Raw genomic sequence first — 18,682 nt, 5'->3', positions numbered from 1 at the left:
CAGACACAAAACTGAGATGAGGATTCAGCCATACAGTATGCATCTTAGATCATCTGTATTTGAGCATTTTCATTTTGTGCTGCAACTTTAAGAGGTAAAACATGCAAGTGTGCATTACCAAGACTAAACACCAGGGGGACCCTGTGAAAAATAAATAAATACAAACCTACCAGAAATTATGAGGTTGTTCATTGTAAGATTCTAATTAGTACTGCATTAATTACCTAATTTCCTTTGCTTAAAGTGGGGCATGTGTGCCATGGTATGTTTTTTTTGTTGCCAAATTGATACTATGTGATCCATCAGCCTTGATTCAACTGAAGACTGAGTAAGGATTCCACACTGACTGGGCATGGACACATACAAATACATTAGGCAGATGGTTTCTCCCCAGAGTGCCTCTTGCAGACTCAGAGCTTGTGTGTGTGTAGATACATCCGGGGGGGTAATTTATCATGAAAGAGCGTGACTGCAATGAGGGAAACAGAGTGCAACTTTCAAAAAAACGGGCCAACATGTTTAACCTACAGCATTGTGTAATAATCTATCAAAAAAGGAGTCCGGCAATGCAAAGAGCACCTTCTGTCACACCAGCAACATTTTACACAAGTCTGTGAAATAGAAATTTCAAGTTGGCAGATAAAAGCTATCAGCGGAAGCCTGCTCTTCCTCCCTTGGTGCTCTTGTTCCTCTCTCTCGCTCTCTCTTTCCCTCTGTAGGGTCCACGCATCACATGTTGAAGATGATGAATAGCCTCTTTGATCTTGAAATCACCAGTGTAGAGGAGGGAGATGCACTTTTAATAGGATCACTTGATGCCCCTCCCAAACTCAGCCTGAGCAGCATACTGTGCTCCTGTGTGCCAACAAGTGAGGCCTGGCAGCAGCGTGGCCCAGACCATTCTCCCTAATGTCCTGGAGGAACAGACAGTCATTGTGGGGCTCACAATACGCAGAAAGCTTCATCCATCACAACACCGGCTCTGTCTGCACACCTGCCCGTGGAGAACCTTCCCCGACTGAGCAGAGGAGAAGGTCACAATTTGTGCCGGGAGATCGGCAGATTATGGATGATCCCTTATAGGGAGGCTGGCATCTAAAACACTTAACCAGAGATTTCCGGGACACTGCTGTCTTCTAAAGGGTAATCACATTACTAAATCGACAGATGGAGGGGTACTCATCTCTCAATCTGCACAGTCCTATTGTTCTTGTTTGTCCAAGTGTGAATGTGTTTGAGCTCTGTCTCAGACAAGACCACAGTAAAAAAAAAAAAAAAAAAAAAGTCTAAACGCAACTTCAGCAAGTTCCAATGTAAGACAAGAGATGAGGGCGAAATAAAAATTCTTAAACGATCCAGATAAAATAGCATTAAAAACTAACTGAGAGCAGAGGAGTTTTTCAGTGAAATCATTTAAATGTAATAACAGCAGACACATCAGAAGAGTCTGGTGGTAAGATTTGGTGCACGATGAATAACTTATTCTTCAGACAGAACAATGTATATTTCCTTGAAATCTAAAACATGCAGAACTGTACTTGTTAATTATAGTCATCAATATGCGAGTCTACCATTTAGGTTTTAGAGAGAATGAGTGAGACAGACAGAGGCACCTGGAGATATGATGTAGAAGAACTCTTTGAAATCGTCCATCCACACTTCTGCCAGCCGCCTGTTGTTCTTGTTGATGACTTGGCCCGTTCCTCCCGGGAAGCTGTATGGGGTGGCCTTCCGAAAGACATGGCCCACGTGTGAACAAGTTACGATTTCTAAAGATCCTCCACACTGCCAGATCTGCAGACACAGACGCACGTTGTTGATTTACAGAGTGTAACAGTTAATAGAAGTCAGTCATAATTACCTGAGGTCAAGTCAGGTGACTGAAGACTGCTGAATGTGAATTTCAGTTCTTTTTCAGTTTTAATGTGCATCAAAAGGTTTTCTCTTTCTGATCTCTCATTCCCTCCTTTAGTTGGATTGTTCAGTCCAGGAGGCCAGACGGGTCTAAAGCCTTGACTCTATGTCCTGTTGTCATTGCTGCCTTTAACATTTCCATTTTGTTTTGTTTTCGTGTGAAGCTGCAGATGAAAAGACTGTGACGGGCAAAAAGTTGAATCTATCCCTTCCTTTCCTCTAAAATAAAAAAACATCTTAGGGCATGGTCACACTGGCCATCTGTACCGTGCCCAAGCACGCTTCAACCCTAAAGTCCAGTTCGTTTGGCCAGCGTGACCGCGTTCAGGCACGGTACACTTCCTTGGCTTTGGCACACTTCGGAGAGGTGTGCTTCAGCACGGTACACTTCATGCACGAGCTCAAGCACGCAGGTACACAACGCTGACAGCCTTCATTAAGGAGAAATCCAGAGTTTCATGGCTGTATCTGACTGAAATGACTCAAAATAAGACACAAAGTAGCTGTCATGTTCTCTGTGTTGTTCTCCGATGTGCGGCCGCGGACTTGACTGCCCGTCTCTTTTTTTTTAGCCTGTTAGTCAACTGAGCACGCTTCATAATGACATAAAGCATGCATGCGTTGTACTACGACGAACAAGAGGTAATCGTGCTTAAGCACGGTTAGTCCTGGCCAGTGTGCCATGCCGGCCAGCATGGGACTGGCGCAGCGGGGGGCCACTCATGCTTGAGTACAGCACGGTATGGATGGCCAGTGTGACCGCGCCCTTAATACCTTTAAATACATTCTAATCGCTATTCGATGTAGATACATTTTTCTTTAAAAAGCTCATCAGGAAAAAAAAGAACTTGGCTGAGAAGTGAACTCAAAGAAGGTGCTCTGGCTGATGGTCTCAACAGCCCTTTGTTTGTAGTGCACAATGATGAATCTTATATTTCACATTGCTTACTTTGTCGATACTCTTAAAGAAAATCTTTTTAAGCAAGGCTAGGGCTTATATAAGGGACTGTTGCCCTTATTATATCATATGGTATATCTGAATAATATTTCTGAGGGAACATTACTGAGTATTCAAAGCCGATGAATCTGTTGCTTTTCATGGCACTTGAGAGCTTAAACTCATCTCACTAAATATTTTCAGGATTCTGCTTTCTTTACATCTTTTTTTAAATATCTCCTTTGAGTCTGATTCAACGAAAGATGCAAGTGAGAGTGAGGGCAGTCATGAAAACAGTGAAGGGAGTTGGCATGAACTAAGTCTGGTGGCACACCGACATCATGGTAGCGTCCTTTCCCCACCGTCACTTACTCTAAAAGACATTTCCAGGTTCTCTCCGCCCCAGATGTCCATCCCAGGATCGTAGTTTCCAATTTCTTCAAAGTATGCTTTGTCTATAGAGAACAATCCTCCTGCCATTGTTGGAGTCCTGCAAGAGACACAAAATGATACTTTTGCTTCATTACATCTCGTTATGTTGTATCTCTTAGAGATGATGGTGATTCTGAGGAACATTCAGAAAATAATAAAAGATCAATTTGTTTGACAATTCTGAACAAAGCCTTGGAGATGATATAACTTCAGGCCCTTAATTGAGGACATCGTTTGTTCCTGGGAGTGATTTGCATACAGATGACAAACTGTGCATTGTTTTTTGTAACCCAACCCCCCCAAAAAGAGAAAAACAAAAGCACCCAGAGTATTTCCTATTTTTAAATTGAATGAGCTCACCCGTACTTAGATTTTAATAGAGCACAATCAGAGCCATGTGCTATTTAGGACTTTGCTTGCATAAGTTGGATACACAGAGGAAACGAGTCTATTTCTATCTGCAGATAAAAATGGATCTCTTTCATAAGATGAGTTTTTGTGAGGGAATGTGACTATTCATGTTTGCCCTTACACATAAACCCATCAACTAATGTTTCAACTACTAACAGCGTCTTTTCACCTTTTTTGGCCTCAACTCTGTTATCCATTTTCAAAAGACACTACATAAGTGGAAAGTCACTCTTCTATTCTTCGTAATTGATCCAGATTTAGCTCCAGAGGAGGAAGAAACATTTTCTCTTGTACCTGACGGGAAGTGTTCTGTCCCCCTTGCGTCGATCCATCTCCCGCTGGGGAACCGGGGTACCAGCGAAAGTTCAGCTTCCAGTTGAATCCTCCATAGGTCATATCTGAGCCTGCCATGTATTCAAACGTCTCGTCGCTGATGACGTCGATGATAGGGCACACGACGGCTGTCCTGAGAGACACAAAGAAGTGAAAGGGAAGATTCAATGTGGAGATAAGTAAGAGATTGAAGGGTCTTGTCAAAGAGGAGCAGAAACTGTAGCCATAACTCCTAGGAAGCAAAAGAAAGAATCCTGGAATGATTTTCTAAAAGCATCTGTCCCCAACCCAATGATGTTCAGGTGTAATATAACAAAGAAAGCTAATTATCTTCACGAATCAGATGCTGTTACTGGGTAAATCAGGAATCTAATAAATCAATGGTAAAAATGTTTGCTGATTCATCGTTTGTTGGACGAGTTAGTTAACTATTTGATACAAGCCTTAGCACAATTATACTAAAAAAAGTTCAGCTGCTGCATATGCCTGGTGTTTTTCTGCTGCGACTAAAATGAGGAACCCCAAAATGCTTCAGATAACTTTGGCATTATTAAAACAACTTCAAAGGGCTTTTAATTATTTGTCTATCAAAGACAGAAAAAGAACGGTCGTACTAGTACACACGTAAAAATCCTGGTAGCAGAGTCAGTCTGCTTTTAGTTTACTACGACCAGAAGTGTAACTAACTATATCAAAAAGGGCCAGCCTTCAGATATACGTACATGAGGAAAGTGCATGCCTGCCATTTTTGGTACAGTGTTTGACCAGTGCAGTAATCATTAATTTATCTAACCTTAGAACTCACCTTTAGGTGAAGGAAATATTTAAAGTAGAAAAAAGAGCATGAATAAAATAATATGTATTCTGTACCATGAACTAGATAAACTAGTTTTTAATGTTAACATACACCGCAGCAGATCCGAGTTAACTTTAATTAACATCAGTTAATTGTTTTAGTTTTTGACAACTTGTTTTTTATTTAATCTGTGAGGGGATATTCTGGTTGACACTATTATTGAGAGAACCTGAGCTGTTGGGGGTTCAGTGCATTGTAAAGGACACCTCAGCAGTACTGTACTCAGGAAGTGATCTGTCACACCTCTCCAGCAACCAGACCGACTTCCATACTTTTTGGTCAGTACTGGGACTTGAACTAGGGAAACCTCCAGTTCCAGACCCAAGTCTCTTCAGACTGAGCTCATTCTACATCTCACAACATTCTGACCTCACAAACCTGATGTCAGCCCTGTTTGCCCTCTGTATGATCAATCATGTAAACTGGAATTATCATCTTCTGTACTATCTCATAATTCTACATCCACTGAAAAAGGCATTGATACATCATTAATACATCAGTGCAGTAGCATTTAGTGAACGTGTAATGGCTGAATAATATTCAGTTCATATGGTAGTGATTTATCCCTGATGGAAAATGATGGAACATTAATAATGTGTCTGTCCAAAGATGAGAGGGATCACAGGAGAAACATTACCAATCCACACGTCTGTTAATGCCAAACAAATACACCATAAGTTTTTTAACAAGCAAGTAAAAGCTATGACCAATAACACCCTGGATCTTTAAAGTAACACAGTTGACTTAATAACCCCAGCCTGAAGAAACAGCAAGCATCAATTGGAGCAGGGTAAAAAAAAGAGGAAACAGTAACTTGAGCTGGTTATTCCTCTGAGCCAGCAGCAGATGATGCAAAATGATTATCTTCTGCTATCAGCAGCGTCAGGCTCAAACTGTGTATTCACACCTGATAGTTTGCTGTCCTGTCAATATTCAGATGGAGCTTTGGTTCAAGCAATCAATGATGCAACTTAAGCGAAATTTGATATACTTTGATAATCACAGTATTAATAAAACATGTCTCAGGACTGAATAGGCAAACGATTAAAAGGATTGACAAGGAGAAGCTCAAAAACACTGCGGCGACTGGTCCTTAAAAAAGGACTGAATCCAGTCGAGTCATATCAGAAAGAACCTTCAGCGAGTCTGTTAAGTTCACCCTACCTGTCCTCTTTGATACGTGCCAGCAGGGGCTCCAGCCAGCCCACAGTGCACTCACAGTGAGCGTCCAGGAAGGTGATGACCTGACCTTTGGTGGCGGCTGCCCCCCTTAACCTGGCTCTGATGAGACCTGAACGCTGCTCCATCCTCAGGATCTTCACCGGCACCTCCAGAGTGCGCACATAGTTCTCCAGCTTCTTCTTCAGGAAGTCTGAAAAAAAGAACCAACAGATCATTTCTTCATCTTTTATTTATTTATAGCTACAGACAGAGAATACTGAAAAATGAACAACAACATGTATACTTATTTAATGTAATTATCTATATTTAGTTAAATTACTCTGTGCTTTTTTAATTCAAACCTAAGAATGTGATTGGTCAGATTTAGTTACAAGCACATTTACATAAATCTATACAATTTATTTTTGTTTTTCACATCTGTTTTAAAACATAAAAAAATGGTGTTGTGTAGATTTCTGTGGTAGTCAAAGTATTGTTGTGTTCATGGTTTTTATACTACATCATTTTAGTGACCCACTGAGCCCTGTTCTTAACACAGAGGACAAATTGTATATCCTTATCCTTGACTTCAGAGTTGAATCTTTGTCACCATTGGCTATTCCATCATGTTCATTCTTTTAGCTTCTTGAGTGTAGATCACTAACCTCGCTCACTGGCATCGTCCACTAGCAGAATCTCGGTGAGCAGGTGTTTCGGAGAGCGGTTGATGACACTGTGAACTGTCCGCAGCAGAGTGCTCCATGCCTCGTTGTGAAACACGATGACTATGCTGGTGTTTGGCAGGTCGTCTGAGTACACTTTGGTCTTACAGCTAGAAAACCAGAATTGGACAGAGAAAAGTTCTTCAACAGATGCTTTTATTCAAACAGTTTTGAGAGGCCTGTAAAGGTTGTATATATTTTCACAGGAAAATGCAAAGATAAAAAAAAAAGATACCAAAATATAAACATGATTTTGTTGATCATCAATTAATTTTTATCCCTTTATATACTCATCTGGCAAGGCCTTTGTTCATCTCAGCACCCCTAGATATGAACTGTTTGAGACTACACCACCAGATTGTTACAAAAACAACAACCAACTTTGACCATGACCCTATCATGTATTAAGATTAATTATAAGATACCGTATATTAATATATGTGTTTCTTAATCTAAAAGAATCCCCAGCATGTGTTGCTTAAAGCTGCTCAGATATTCAGTATTTTAATGAAATGTGGATGCTTGGCATTCTTTTTCATTGTTTTGTTTTCTTAAATTCAACAGACTAAATTATTTGATTGTGAGGTTTGAGTTGATCTCAGCTATCATTGGGTAAGAGCACCAGTGGAGTGACAAGTGGAGTAACTTTACTTGCATGTCTTGGACTACGGAAGGAAACCTTAGGTTACCAGAGTAACCCCAGTTCTCTGAAAACTGAGTTAGGTATCTCAGTATGTGTAGCACTGTCTGGCGTACCAGAACCCACATGGTAGGCTAAAAAGCCCAATAGACCTTAATAGTGGAGAAGGCTTTGCTAGTGTCCAGTGACTCCTGCAGAAAAACACAACACAGAATATATTGTGTCTCTAGACTCACACCATCTCTCAGACCAGTGCCACTTGCTGTCATATGATAAATATGTGAATGCATTCTCAATAGTTTTCACCTTCCGAGGCAGGTCTATTCCATTCAAATATAGCATTTCACATGCCAGGTCAAGAGCCAGCAGCTTGGGGTGTGGATGAAAAATTTGACTGTACACCTGTGACACAACAGGGGCCTTATCGTACGCCAGGCCAATCTGTAGCAAGCTTTGCTGACGCACGCTGGCACTACTTGTGCAAATAGACCTTGCGGGGCACGGAGGAGAGCTGCACAGCCTCAAGGCCTGGACAAGAGGGGGTATGGCATCCTTGTCATCATCCTAGTTTTCATCTTTGAGGAGATCCAAATTAACATCCTCCTCTTCACCATGCTCCGTACCCGAGTCAAGAAGCTGGCTAAACAGGGGGGGGGGGGGGGGGGATTCCTCACCTGCATCCTCCGTCATATGCCCCCCCGACATGAGCTAGCCAGGGCCAGCTTATCACTGGGTTTAGCAGAGGCATTGGAAAAAACAGGGTGCTGAAAAACCAGTGACAACCAAGTGACATTCTAGTATCCTAGTTTATATAGTGCTGCAGTGCTCGCATGACGCCTGCTCCACACTCGTACAAACGATGCAGAGGGGATGGGGGTCCCTCCCCTAGATGGTAAACCTATATGCAGCCAGTCAAGGGCATGACGCAACAGCCCTAACCCTATCCATGTTTGATCCCAGTAGACATGTTAGCCATTGAGTAAAAAGCGACAGCTAGCTTCACAACACACCCACAAGCGCACCTTGATGTGTAAGCTTGATGGGTGCAGTGATGACCAACCTTTAACAAAATCTGGGGCTGTTCACAAACTTCAATCACAGTGCTGTTTTAAGCCTGTAGCTTGTTTTGCTCTGTATGAGTGTCTGTGTGCTCTGCTGCTATTCAACGCTGTTGTCAGTGCAAATGCATTGACATGTGAGATTTACTGACAAATAACCCCAGAGAAAGTGGAAAACTAAACCCAGTGTTGACAGCAATGTCAGCAGGTCCATGGAATGATGGTCCGTCAGAGCCAAAGAGTAAGAATATGTCAAACTCGGGCCGTTGCTGCAGGCGATGATGCAGAATACAGAATAAGCTGCATTATGGAAGTGGACTGCCCAAGCAAGAGGAGGAGTGGTGGGAGGTGACGGAGGGTGAAAGAAGCTATTGGAGCAGACAGCATCACTGGTTTTGTCCTGTCTATTCAAAGCGACAGGGCTGACTGACACATCTAGGCCAGGAGGTTGCCTTCAAGACAATCCTGCCTGCTCTGAATGATCTTCACCACAGAGCTGCTGAATTTTCGCGAGGCTAAGCTGCGTTCTGTGATAAAGCTGCTGTAATATTTATAATCAAAAAGGTTGGGGCTATTATGGACAGAAAAACTGGGTCGCAATTAGCTGAGTATTCACATTTTCTCAGTAAACTAGGTCTTCTTTTTCACCATGCAGGCAAAATAATTTTTTGTATTTGTACCTCTGCATTGTAGAAAGTCCTGAGCGTCTTTCCTTTTACCAGGCAAGAATAGCAGAGTTCAACCATTGGATGAAAGTGTGAAAAAAGGACATTTTGTGGCCTATAAACTATGGTGTATTTTAATATTTATCAGGAATCACACTAGTGATGTCTCCAAGAGAGTGCCAGTGCAGTTTCATTTCAGCAGCTGTTGAAATATGTGCTCATGTTTTGCACAAATTGCTCCTTGGAATTTCATTAAGAGCTCAAGTGGATCTTGAGTGACAGTAAACAAAACCCAACTCCCATTCAAATGTCAGGCCTGATGTAAACACATGAGGGATCTGATGGATTCTGCTTCAAACAGAGGTGGTAATTACACACATCTTTCTGCATTAAATGCAGTATTAAAACTAGTCTAAGCTAACCAACAAACAGAAAAAAAATACTCTCATCAGCAGAATAAGGTTTTAGAGAGCAGTTCATCTGCATAGTCACCACCTGAAACCCTGTTGAGACTTTTCTGACAAAGAGGGAGAACCCCTGCTGCCTTGCTGAGCCATCAAACACATTTGTCCTAATGCTGCAACCGTTTTCGTGAGCCTAGCATAACAGTCTGCCACGTTAAAAGATGAAAACCCCCCCGAAAATAAAAAAGATAAAAATACCAAAAGCAGAATGCATCAGCCAAAATGTCAAGCTTTTTGAAACCTTACAATGTGTGAAGTGAATCAAAGGCAGGTGTTGAAGCTTACGCACCCGTCTAACCGCACATCCGGCAAACTCCTGTTCAGGGCGATCATGTCACTGGCCATCAGATTGAACTGGTTGATCTTAAAGAGCTCCTTCATTTTCTCCTGGTCGTCCTTGGGAATGTTCACTGCTTTGCCCATCTCCCCCGGACCCTCGTGGCTTCTAGATATCACCGCTGTAACATAACATAGGGAGAGAAAGAATATCTGATGAGGAATCCAGGTGAGAAATGAATGTCAAACTGCACTGTAAAATTAATCTCTGACTATATGAGGTCGACTGTTAATAAGGAAACATTATAAGAAGAAGTACCAAGTTATTAAGGCCCACTAAATTACAAGTGCCCCACACTTCTCATCCTTAATGGGGACCGAGAGTAATGAGTTGTAACTGACCTCGCTGAACTGAGTCTGTTGGCTCTGGGCCCTGTTCTCAACAGCGGGTGGGATAAAAGAGATGTGGTTTTTCAAGAACTCTATGAACCCAGTATTTCAATTCAATTCAATTTTATTTGTAAAGCGTCAACTCATAACAAGTGTTATCTCGAGACACTTTACAAAAAGCAGGTAAAGACCTTACTCATTGTTATGTTACAAAGACCCGGCCTATCCATCATGAGCACTTTAGCATGCCAAAACTAGATCAATAAATCCAAAACAAAACACATGTTATGTCCATAGATGAAGCTTCAGAGAAGTAAAATGATAAACATAATACATAGATGTTGGAAATGTGTCACTTTGATCATTACAACAATGTCTATTATCATGTTCTGAGAAAAAAGAAAGTATGGCTTTTAATCATAAATTAGTGCATAGCAAAAGGGAAGAACGACAAACATTCTGAGTTGTTCTCATCTGTGAGATGAACACATTCTGAAGCAGCCATCACAGTTTCAGGGTTTTTTTTATCTGCTTTTTCAGGAGTGTAGCCGAAGCATGCTGGATTTTTCCCTGTAAGCTCTGCACATTCTAAAGTGTAAACGTAGTTTTTCCTGATAAATTGGCTGTTATGTCATTAACAGTGGTTCATGCACTTGCGGCCTGTATATAGGGTATGCACTATGCACATATGAACATTAGACTGCATTCCCCTTAATAATATTTAATAAAACTGCACATCCTGAAAGTGTGATGGCATTCTCACTCACACTGTAAAAGGCTTTGAGAAAAATATGCTCCCTCACACATCAGTGAACATTGTAAGACATTTGATAGAGCCAGTGCAGCCGCTCTGCTTAAGCTCTCTCCTGGCTGCTGTGGTTTGGGCTGAGTGGGTATTAAGGCACTGCATAGTCCGTAAGCTATATTTAATTTTAATTTAATCTATTTGGAGGTTTTTAATTCAGAGATTTGGGGGGAACATTTTAATAGATGAAAAATAAGTATGAAAGCAAAATCTTTTCTTCTTTGCTCTTCCAATCAAATGCCTGTATACAGGAATACAGTTCCTTTTCTTGCTGCACAGAGCCAGCTCCCTTCATCAAAGGTAAATAACCTTCCCTGGATTTATTATTGTCTCCTTCACAATAATCTCTCAGAGCAGACACAGTGATTTCCATGAAAGAGGGACATGAAGTTCACATTTGCAGCTTGGCCCCAGGTTAAGAGGATTCCCTACAACCCCTCATGGAGAAGGGCATGTGTTTGCTGGATTGTTAACCTCAACTGATCCTGCTCTTTTCTTTATGGTGCTGCTGAACACTCTCCATGTGGACACTGGCTTAAATGGTGATGGACACACCTCAAGAGCACAGCTTGATGATCTCCAATGCATCAGTCTATATGTACAGATCAGCACAGAATATAATGCATGTTGATTTAAATATAATATTAACAGTTTCCAATTCAGCCGTGACAAAAGATTACCAAATTAAATTTGTATCAATACTGTCAGATGTGCACTGCATGGGCAGAATAGATAAGATAAGATAATCCTTTATTTATCCCACAACGGGGAAATTTACATTGTTACAGCAGCAAAGATTGCAAACAAAAAGTGAACACAGTACAATTTAAATAAAAAAAATTAAGAATGTACAAAAAAAACAGATAGATACCACAATATAGAATTTAAAAAATAGATTTAAAAAAAAAAAAAAAAGTGCAGTTTTGACAAAAATGTAGTCCGTAATATTCTGTGTAACACAGACATGCACACAGTGCACATAAAGTCTAACATGTTATTGCACAAAGTGGATTGGTAAACATAATATAACATTAATATAACATTATTATTGCACAATGTCAGAGTGAATTGTCCGGTTGTGTGTGTGTGTTTTGCAGGAGACAGTCCTCAGGCTTAGAAATAACAAGGCAAACTGTCATCCCCACTTTACTACAGCACTCCTGGGCTCTGTGTTGGATCTTGTAAGTTAGGAAATGTCAGACAAATTATCATTTTTCAAGCATGGATAAACCAATATGTGATACACGCAACAGTCAAACGTTATTGTGACTTTTTCAGGATAAATGGGGTTTACTTTCATGATGTCGTGAAGTACATCTCAGTCTTCACTGCAGCTGCTACAGGAGCTTCCCTTATTATAAATCATTTGTTGTCTGTATGTCACTGTGTCCTTAATTATATTTTTCTATGTAAACGGCTCCAAACCAACTGCCCCAAGTTGAATCATCAGATGAATGAACCTTTGTTACCTCCTTGACACTTTATCTATGCTAGCAGTGTAGCCTGAGTGCCCCCTACCATACCTTTAACCATGCTCAGTAACACACATTTGAGAGGAGCCTAGGAATAAAAACTCTCTATGGCAGTGATTCCCAAACTGGTGCCCATGGCCCCTAGAGGGGGCTCGAGGCTATGACAGGCGAGGGGAGCAGCAAGGCTAATTAAACAAAAATAAAAAAAGGACTTCCTGGTATATACCTACTGTATATGTTTCTGTATTGATGTATATGGTGAGAGTAAGGGGGGCATGAAAATATTTTCATCTGCCACAGGGGGCCCAAAAAGTTTGGGAACCAATGCTCTATGATATGTTCAAGCCCAACATGTTCTCCTCCAGACACAGAGCATTCATTATAAAAGACGACCGACGTCATCCAGGAAGGAAACAGTGGCCCCTGTCCTACCTCCGGTCAATCAATCTAAGTCCCTGTCTCTGCCTGCAGCTTAATCCGAGCAATTACAGTGAAAAGGTTTCCCTCACGCTCACAGGTAATGAGTCTTCAGATACACAATAAGTCAATATTTCAGTGCTGGACAAAAATAAACTGTCATATGGCGCCATATACCTGGGCCGTTATGTGATTCATGAGCTCACCATTCTGACAAGATGGCAATTCATCACTCTCTGTGGTATATGTTGACCTTCTCTGAACTATATGTCATAACTGAAAGGTCTCACGAGACTTAATCTGGACTCTTACACTCCTGTTTGTGAGATTCAGACACACAGACACCATTCTGTTTACCAAGGACTTGTGCTGCCATGCCAGGTGAGTTGATGGCTGTCAGTTTGAAATGTAAAAAGGACAAACAATCAGAGGCAGAGCCAGACCTTTTGACCAGGGAGGCCAAACTAGGGGAACTGACTTAGCAGTGGCATGAAGTTTGTGTGCACACACAACATAACACATCATTACACACATACATTATCTTTAGCTCCTCTCATAGAGGTTTGTGAAGTGGTGCAGAGTTGTAGGCTGTGTTATAGCTTGATTCATCCTCTTTCCCACATATTTTACCTCCACCTCTTCCTTCTGCTGCCATGCTCCAGTTACTACCTGTGAGTGTAACACAGCTAGCAGTGCACTACGTTATATATCAGAGAAGCTTCTATTGAACACCAAAACCACAACATGCTGGAGACAGACACCCTGCAGAGCACTACACTGATCTGATGATCAGGTGAGTTGTGGCTCACAGAAAGAACAAGGATTTAGGGTGTAAGGATGCTGGTTGTGCCTTATGGTAAGGGCACACACCCTATGTACAGCATCCTGCACTTTACCTTTCATGTTTGATTTTGTAATCTTGAGTTAATATTATCGCAGCATCGTGATATTATGGTTATCGTGGGTCATGTAAAAGGTTGGAAACTAACTTTTGCGCCTACATTTAACAGTGGCATTCTTTTTTTTTTTAAATCAGCCTCTTTGTTTTGACTGGCAACATTATGTAATCACGTATACAATTATAATAAAGGCTTATAATATTCTAGTAATAGCCAATTTTATGAAGGAAATGTTTCAACTGTCGAATAAAATACTGATGTGCTCTTTGTCTTGCTCATAAACAGAAAAAAAGTTTGTTTTTGTTATTTTACTTTATTATTTTGAGGCAGTTTGAGTCTCCATTGCGGACATGTTCTCAAATGCTGATTTTGCTGCAACTAAACCTCGACTCAGAAGAAAGAGTATCAATGTATGTGTTAAACGTAAATGAGCTCATATTAGAAGAGTCATCACAGTCTGTCAGACATCACTCTGTTACGTTACTTTTATTTCCACCATCGTGGTCGGAACGTTGAGCAAATTCATCTGACACTGTACAAAACAACATACTTTTGGGGGTGCTAATTTCCAAACATGGTCATGTATCATATCATAGCGTACCATAGTTTAGAGCAGTGATTCTTAACCTAGGGTTCTCGACCCCTGCGGGTGTCCAAAGATAAATTCTCAGGGTTGCCAGATGGTTGTGGAGAAGGAAAAAAAAATACATTATTTAAAATGAAGGTACATATGTTTACCTGGGGTTTGGTTGATGAATTAAAGCGCCTGTACCAGTGATGTAACTTGTAAGATTGGCTGCATGGCAGCTTCTGTATGTGCGTCATGGTACTGACACATTGGTTTCAGGGTTTAGCTTCAAGAAAATGATCTCCTTTACATTAAAAACTAGCCTTTATTTTATAATCGGCTGCAAAAGCAACTGCACAGAGAGAAGTGGAGACGACGAGAAAGAGAGATGACACCGGAGGAAACATCTCCCTTTAATGTCATGTTTTTGATTATTGAATATAGCTACTTAAAGCCAACATGAAAACGTTTTCTATACTTTTGTTGCCATGTCCAGGATGTTTTCAGATAAAATGCAGGTTTCTCGGGCTAGGCTCATTAAAAACAGACTTTGAAATTGGGTGTTAAATTCACATAGCAATACAGACAGCAGGAGAGGAAGATCACACCTGAGAAATATCACCTGTAACCTGATCATTTTTTATTATTAACATAGCATACCCACAGCCATAAGGGATTCATGACATTTCTTTAAATTCCAGCAGAGAATCAAGAAAAGAGCTTTGCAAGTGACATTATCCCCGGATATAAATTCAAAATAAAAGTATTGTGTGTGAAAACAAGGGGCTAGAGATTGATTATAAAAAGGTCATGGCTCTAAAACAGGGGTGGGCAACTGGCGGCCCGGGGGCCACATACGGCCCCCTTCAACCCTCAATGTGGCCCTCAGGTCAATTTTTACATGTCAATTAATTGGAAACACGAAGAAAACATGACAAAATCTGCCAAGAAATCATGAAAACCAGAAATATGTCTGTAATAACATTTGATCACTGGTATATGTTGAGTTAAATTTGAGACATAATTGACTGTAATTGTTTTTTGTATCCTACAATTTGGCCCTCTGGCAGTGAGAATTCAATTAATGTGGCCCTTGCTGTGACCAAAGTTGCCCATCCCTGCTCTAAAAGGTCACCGGCGTAGAGTAGGGTAACATAACGTATTGTATCGCATCATATCGCATCGTATCAGGGGTTACCCTGTGAATCCCACTCCTACTAAGGAGTGCCTGTTTTAATCACATATATGAAGCACAGACTCTTGTCAAGCTGGCAAAGACCTGTTCTCGGTCCCTGAACTAGTCAAAAGATCATGTAATGGAGTAAAAATGCACTACAAGCCTCTGAAAGGTGAAATCTTTGAATATTTATCACAGCACTCAAGGTCCCATTCAATTTTGTAAAACCTTAAAAGCAAACTTTGCAGTGTCATAACAAGAAATGCAATATAGGTTTACATGGTATATCATCCATTTCTTCTATTGTCCTTTGGCAAACGACTAAACACTACTTCACCAGCAAACTTACTGAGCAAGGCGTTTATGTATTTAGAGCACCACAAAGGGAAGGACGACCTATCTTTGTCACACTTTAAGTCCTCCAGGCATCAACTTAACAGAACAGAGATGAGCTAACAGAAAGGTTTAAGTGTTAATCATTCAAGGTTAAATGTTGCCGTCATAAGGTGAAGACGTTAAGAGTAGCCATATAGCGTTATCATTATGTCAGGATTTGCCAGATTAAACCTTAATAGAAGCAAACATTTAAACCACAAAACATCTGAAGTGTCAGGTAAAAAAAAGTGTCTGAAAAACGTCCCTTAAACTTTTATCATATATTTAAAGGACTATAACATCTCCTATAAGCATAGTGAGTCATGTACAGCAGTATTGTGTATTGAAATGAGTCTCAGTAGCTGGCAGCTCTGCATCCTTCCAACTTTAAAAGCAGCTTAGCAAGCCTCTTAGACTCCTTCTTACTGCAGGTCATGAGAGGAAATGAACTCAGCTAATGAGGCACTGCAGTTAAGTTTGATCTCAGAATGGGTTACGAGTAAACACAATCCCACACAGATTGTTTCAAGCCATACTATAGGTCGATTAACTATTAAGTAATTAACTATTAAATACTAGCTGAGAATACTGGATGCTGGACAGAGAGACCAGAAAGCTCCAATCCAAACAAGTCTTCTTGTTTACAAGTCTGAAGAGCATAAAACACTTTATTTATTTGATTAATTACTTAGTTCATGTTTCTCTGACTTTGCAGGGAAAGATATTCCCCTGAGTGAACTGCATGATGGGATATTTGACAGATGATGAATTTTAATTTTAACAATTTTGGAACGTTTACAATCTATGGGTTACAATTACAAACATAAAACAGATTTTTACGTTCTATCAGCTTGATGTCTTGATTAAAACGTGTCACAGCAGGGATTGTGGACTCACCTCGGAGGGCAGGGAGCAGCGAGCGGTCTTTCCTATCATCACATTTGTTACACTCGCTGAAGTAGAGCAGTAGGAAAACGTCCACCAGCACCCACACTAAAGAGGTGGTCAGCACCACCTTACAGTAGACGAACCGTCGCATCACCTCCCCGGGATGTCTGCCAGGAAGCCGAACAGGGAGGGGTTCAGGGCGAGTGCTCAGTCTGCTGACGAAGCGTTTGAACTCTGGAGACCGGGTGAGGAACGAGGGAGGAGAGCGAGTAGGTTTGACCAGCAGTCGTCATCCTAAGAGAGAGAAAAGATATGTTGAGAAGATTCATCACTGTAACAGTAAAGATAGGCATGATGGGAATTTACTGTTGTTTTGCAGCTATGGTTTAATAAACAAATAAACTTAAAGATATAATATATTGAAGTGATGTGTAATCACCTTCTCCAGATTTCTCTTTATGCATTTTAAGAGAACTGTACTTCACGTTAATGTCACATTCCACAAATGGTAGAACATATTAGACAAACATAGGCATCACAAAATGAACAGATGATGTAATACCATGAGTTGGCTCAGGTAATGATGGGACATTATCTGTTATTGGGAGAACTATGATGAGCCTGAACTATATTTCTGCCAGACTATATTATTGGGTCGATCTCAGCCCATCAAAGTTATATTGGTATTTGCACATGTGTTTGCGCCATTGACTATATATAAAATGGATGATGGGTCTCAAAGCAATAGCCTCAGCTCTGTCTTCAGTGCATTTTGCAGAACATTACAGCTGTGCCATTTTTGATATAGGTCAAGATTCGCTATATCAGTTAAGGCTTCAATTATATTAAGCAGATCCAGTTGCTCCAACACTCTGGCATCATAAAAATCTGCATTGCTCCTATCAGGTAAGTTTATTTAATCATGGCAAGTGGCCAATCCAGTTTGTAGAGTCACAGCAATCCCTGGCATCATGCTGCTTCAATTAAAATATGATTTCACAGAGGAAAGGAAAACAGCTTTTAAAAGTGGGTCAAAGACAGCACTAATCTGATACAAAAAAGAGTACTGGTAAATACCCTGAGTGAGTTCAGGTGTTTATATTGGGAGGAGAAAGAGTGAACTATGTCCCTTTAGATGTTTACAAAGTCAGGACAGTTGGGAAATGCTCTCACAACATATTAAATAGGGCTACTTTATAAAAACTACCTTGCACACGTGCTTGGCATTTTTGCACTAGAGTTTCTTGTAAATTACCACCCAAAATATACACCATAAAATATGGTGTATAATATTGGTCCAAATATTTAACAATTGAGCTCCAAAATACTGTATGGCAATAATATTCACACTTGAGTTTATATAAGAAAACAACCCAAACAGAGGCAGCCAGGAGAGAGGTCAGATTGTTTTTGCTTCTCCATATTTTTCTTTCATCGAATTGCTCTTATCATTTCTGTATTTTATATTACAACACTTGGTGTGACTGCCATCAATGGTACACAGACCTGTACAGGAACAGCCCATTGCATGTCACCCTCAATTTCCTGTATAACACTGACCCCTAGATCCTCCATATTTCTGCATCTAAAAGGATGCTAATTTCCTCTTGAAGGGTTTCTCCCACTCCATCAGTAGTAGTGCACGGACCATCTGGGAAGCTTTCATACCACAGGCAATTTGCAGAGGTTAGCTATCTCACTGGCATGGCCTGTATGTCTCACAACTTAGTGATAAAAAAAAAGAACGTAATTTTCTGTCAAACAGGATTTCTACTCGACTGAAATTACAGTTTTCTTGTTGACTGAAAGGCTTATGAAAGTA

General features: G+C 40.6%; 1 protein-coding gene across 1 annotated transcript in view; it reads right to left on the bottom strand.

The window, feature by feature from the left end:
- galnt13 (UDP-N-acetyl-alpha-D-galactosamine:polypeptide N-acetylgalactosaminyltransferase 13) overlaps positions 1 to 18,682 on the bottom strand; it is a 36,398-nt gene that overhangs the window by 15,044 nt on the left and 2,672 nt on the right. Inside the window, 8 exon segments of the mRNA XM_020651573.3 lie at positions 1,614 to 1,794; positions 3,224 to 3,341; positions 3,989 to 4,044; positions 4,046 to 4,160; positions 6,048 to 6,255; positions 6,710 to 6,876; positions 9,883 to 10,051; positions 16,870 to 17,154. Of these exon segments, the coding sequence (XP_020507229.2) occupies positions 1,614 to 1,794; positions 3,224 to 3,341; positions 3,989 to 4,044; positions 4,046 to 4,160; positions 6,048 to 6,255; positions 6,710 to 6,876; positions 9,883 to 10,051; positions 16,870 to 17,011 (1,156 nt within the window). The 5' untranslated portion in view covers positions 17,012 to 17,154.

This window comes from Labrus bergylta, chromosome 13 (assembly GCF_963930695.1).
Source record: "Labrus bergylta chromosome 13, fLabBer1.1, whole genome shotgun sequence".
NCBI classification, from domain to species: Eukaryota; Metazoa; Chordata; class Actinopteri; order Labriformes; family Labridae; genus Labrus; species Labrus bergylta.
This window is presented reverse-complemented; position numbering and strand designations above follow the sequence as displayed.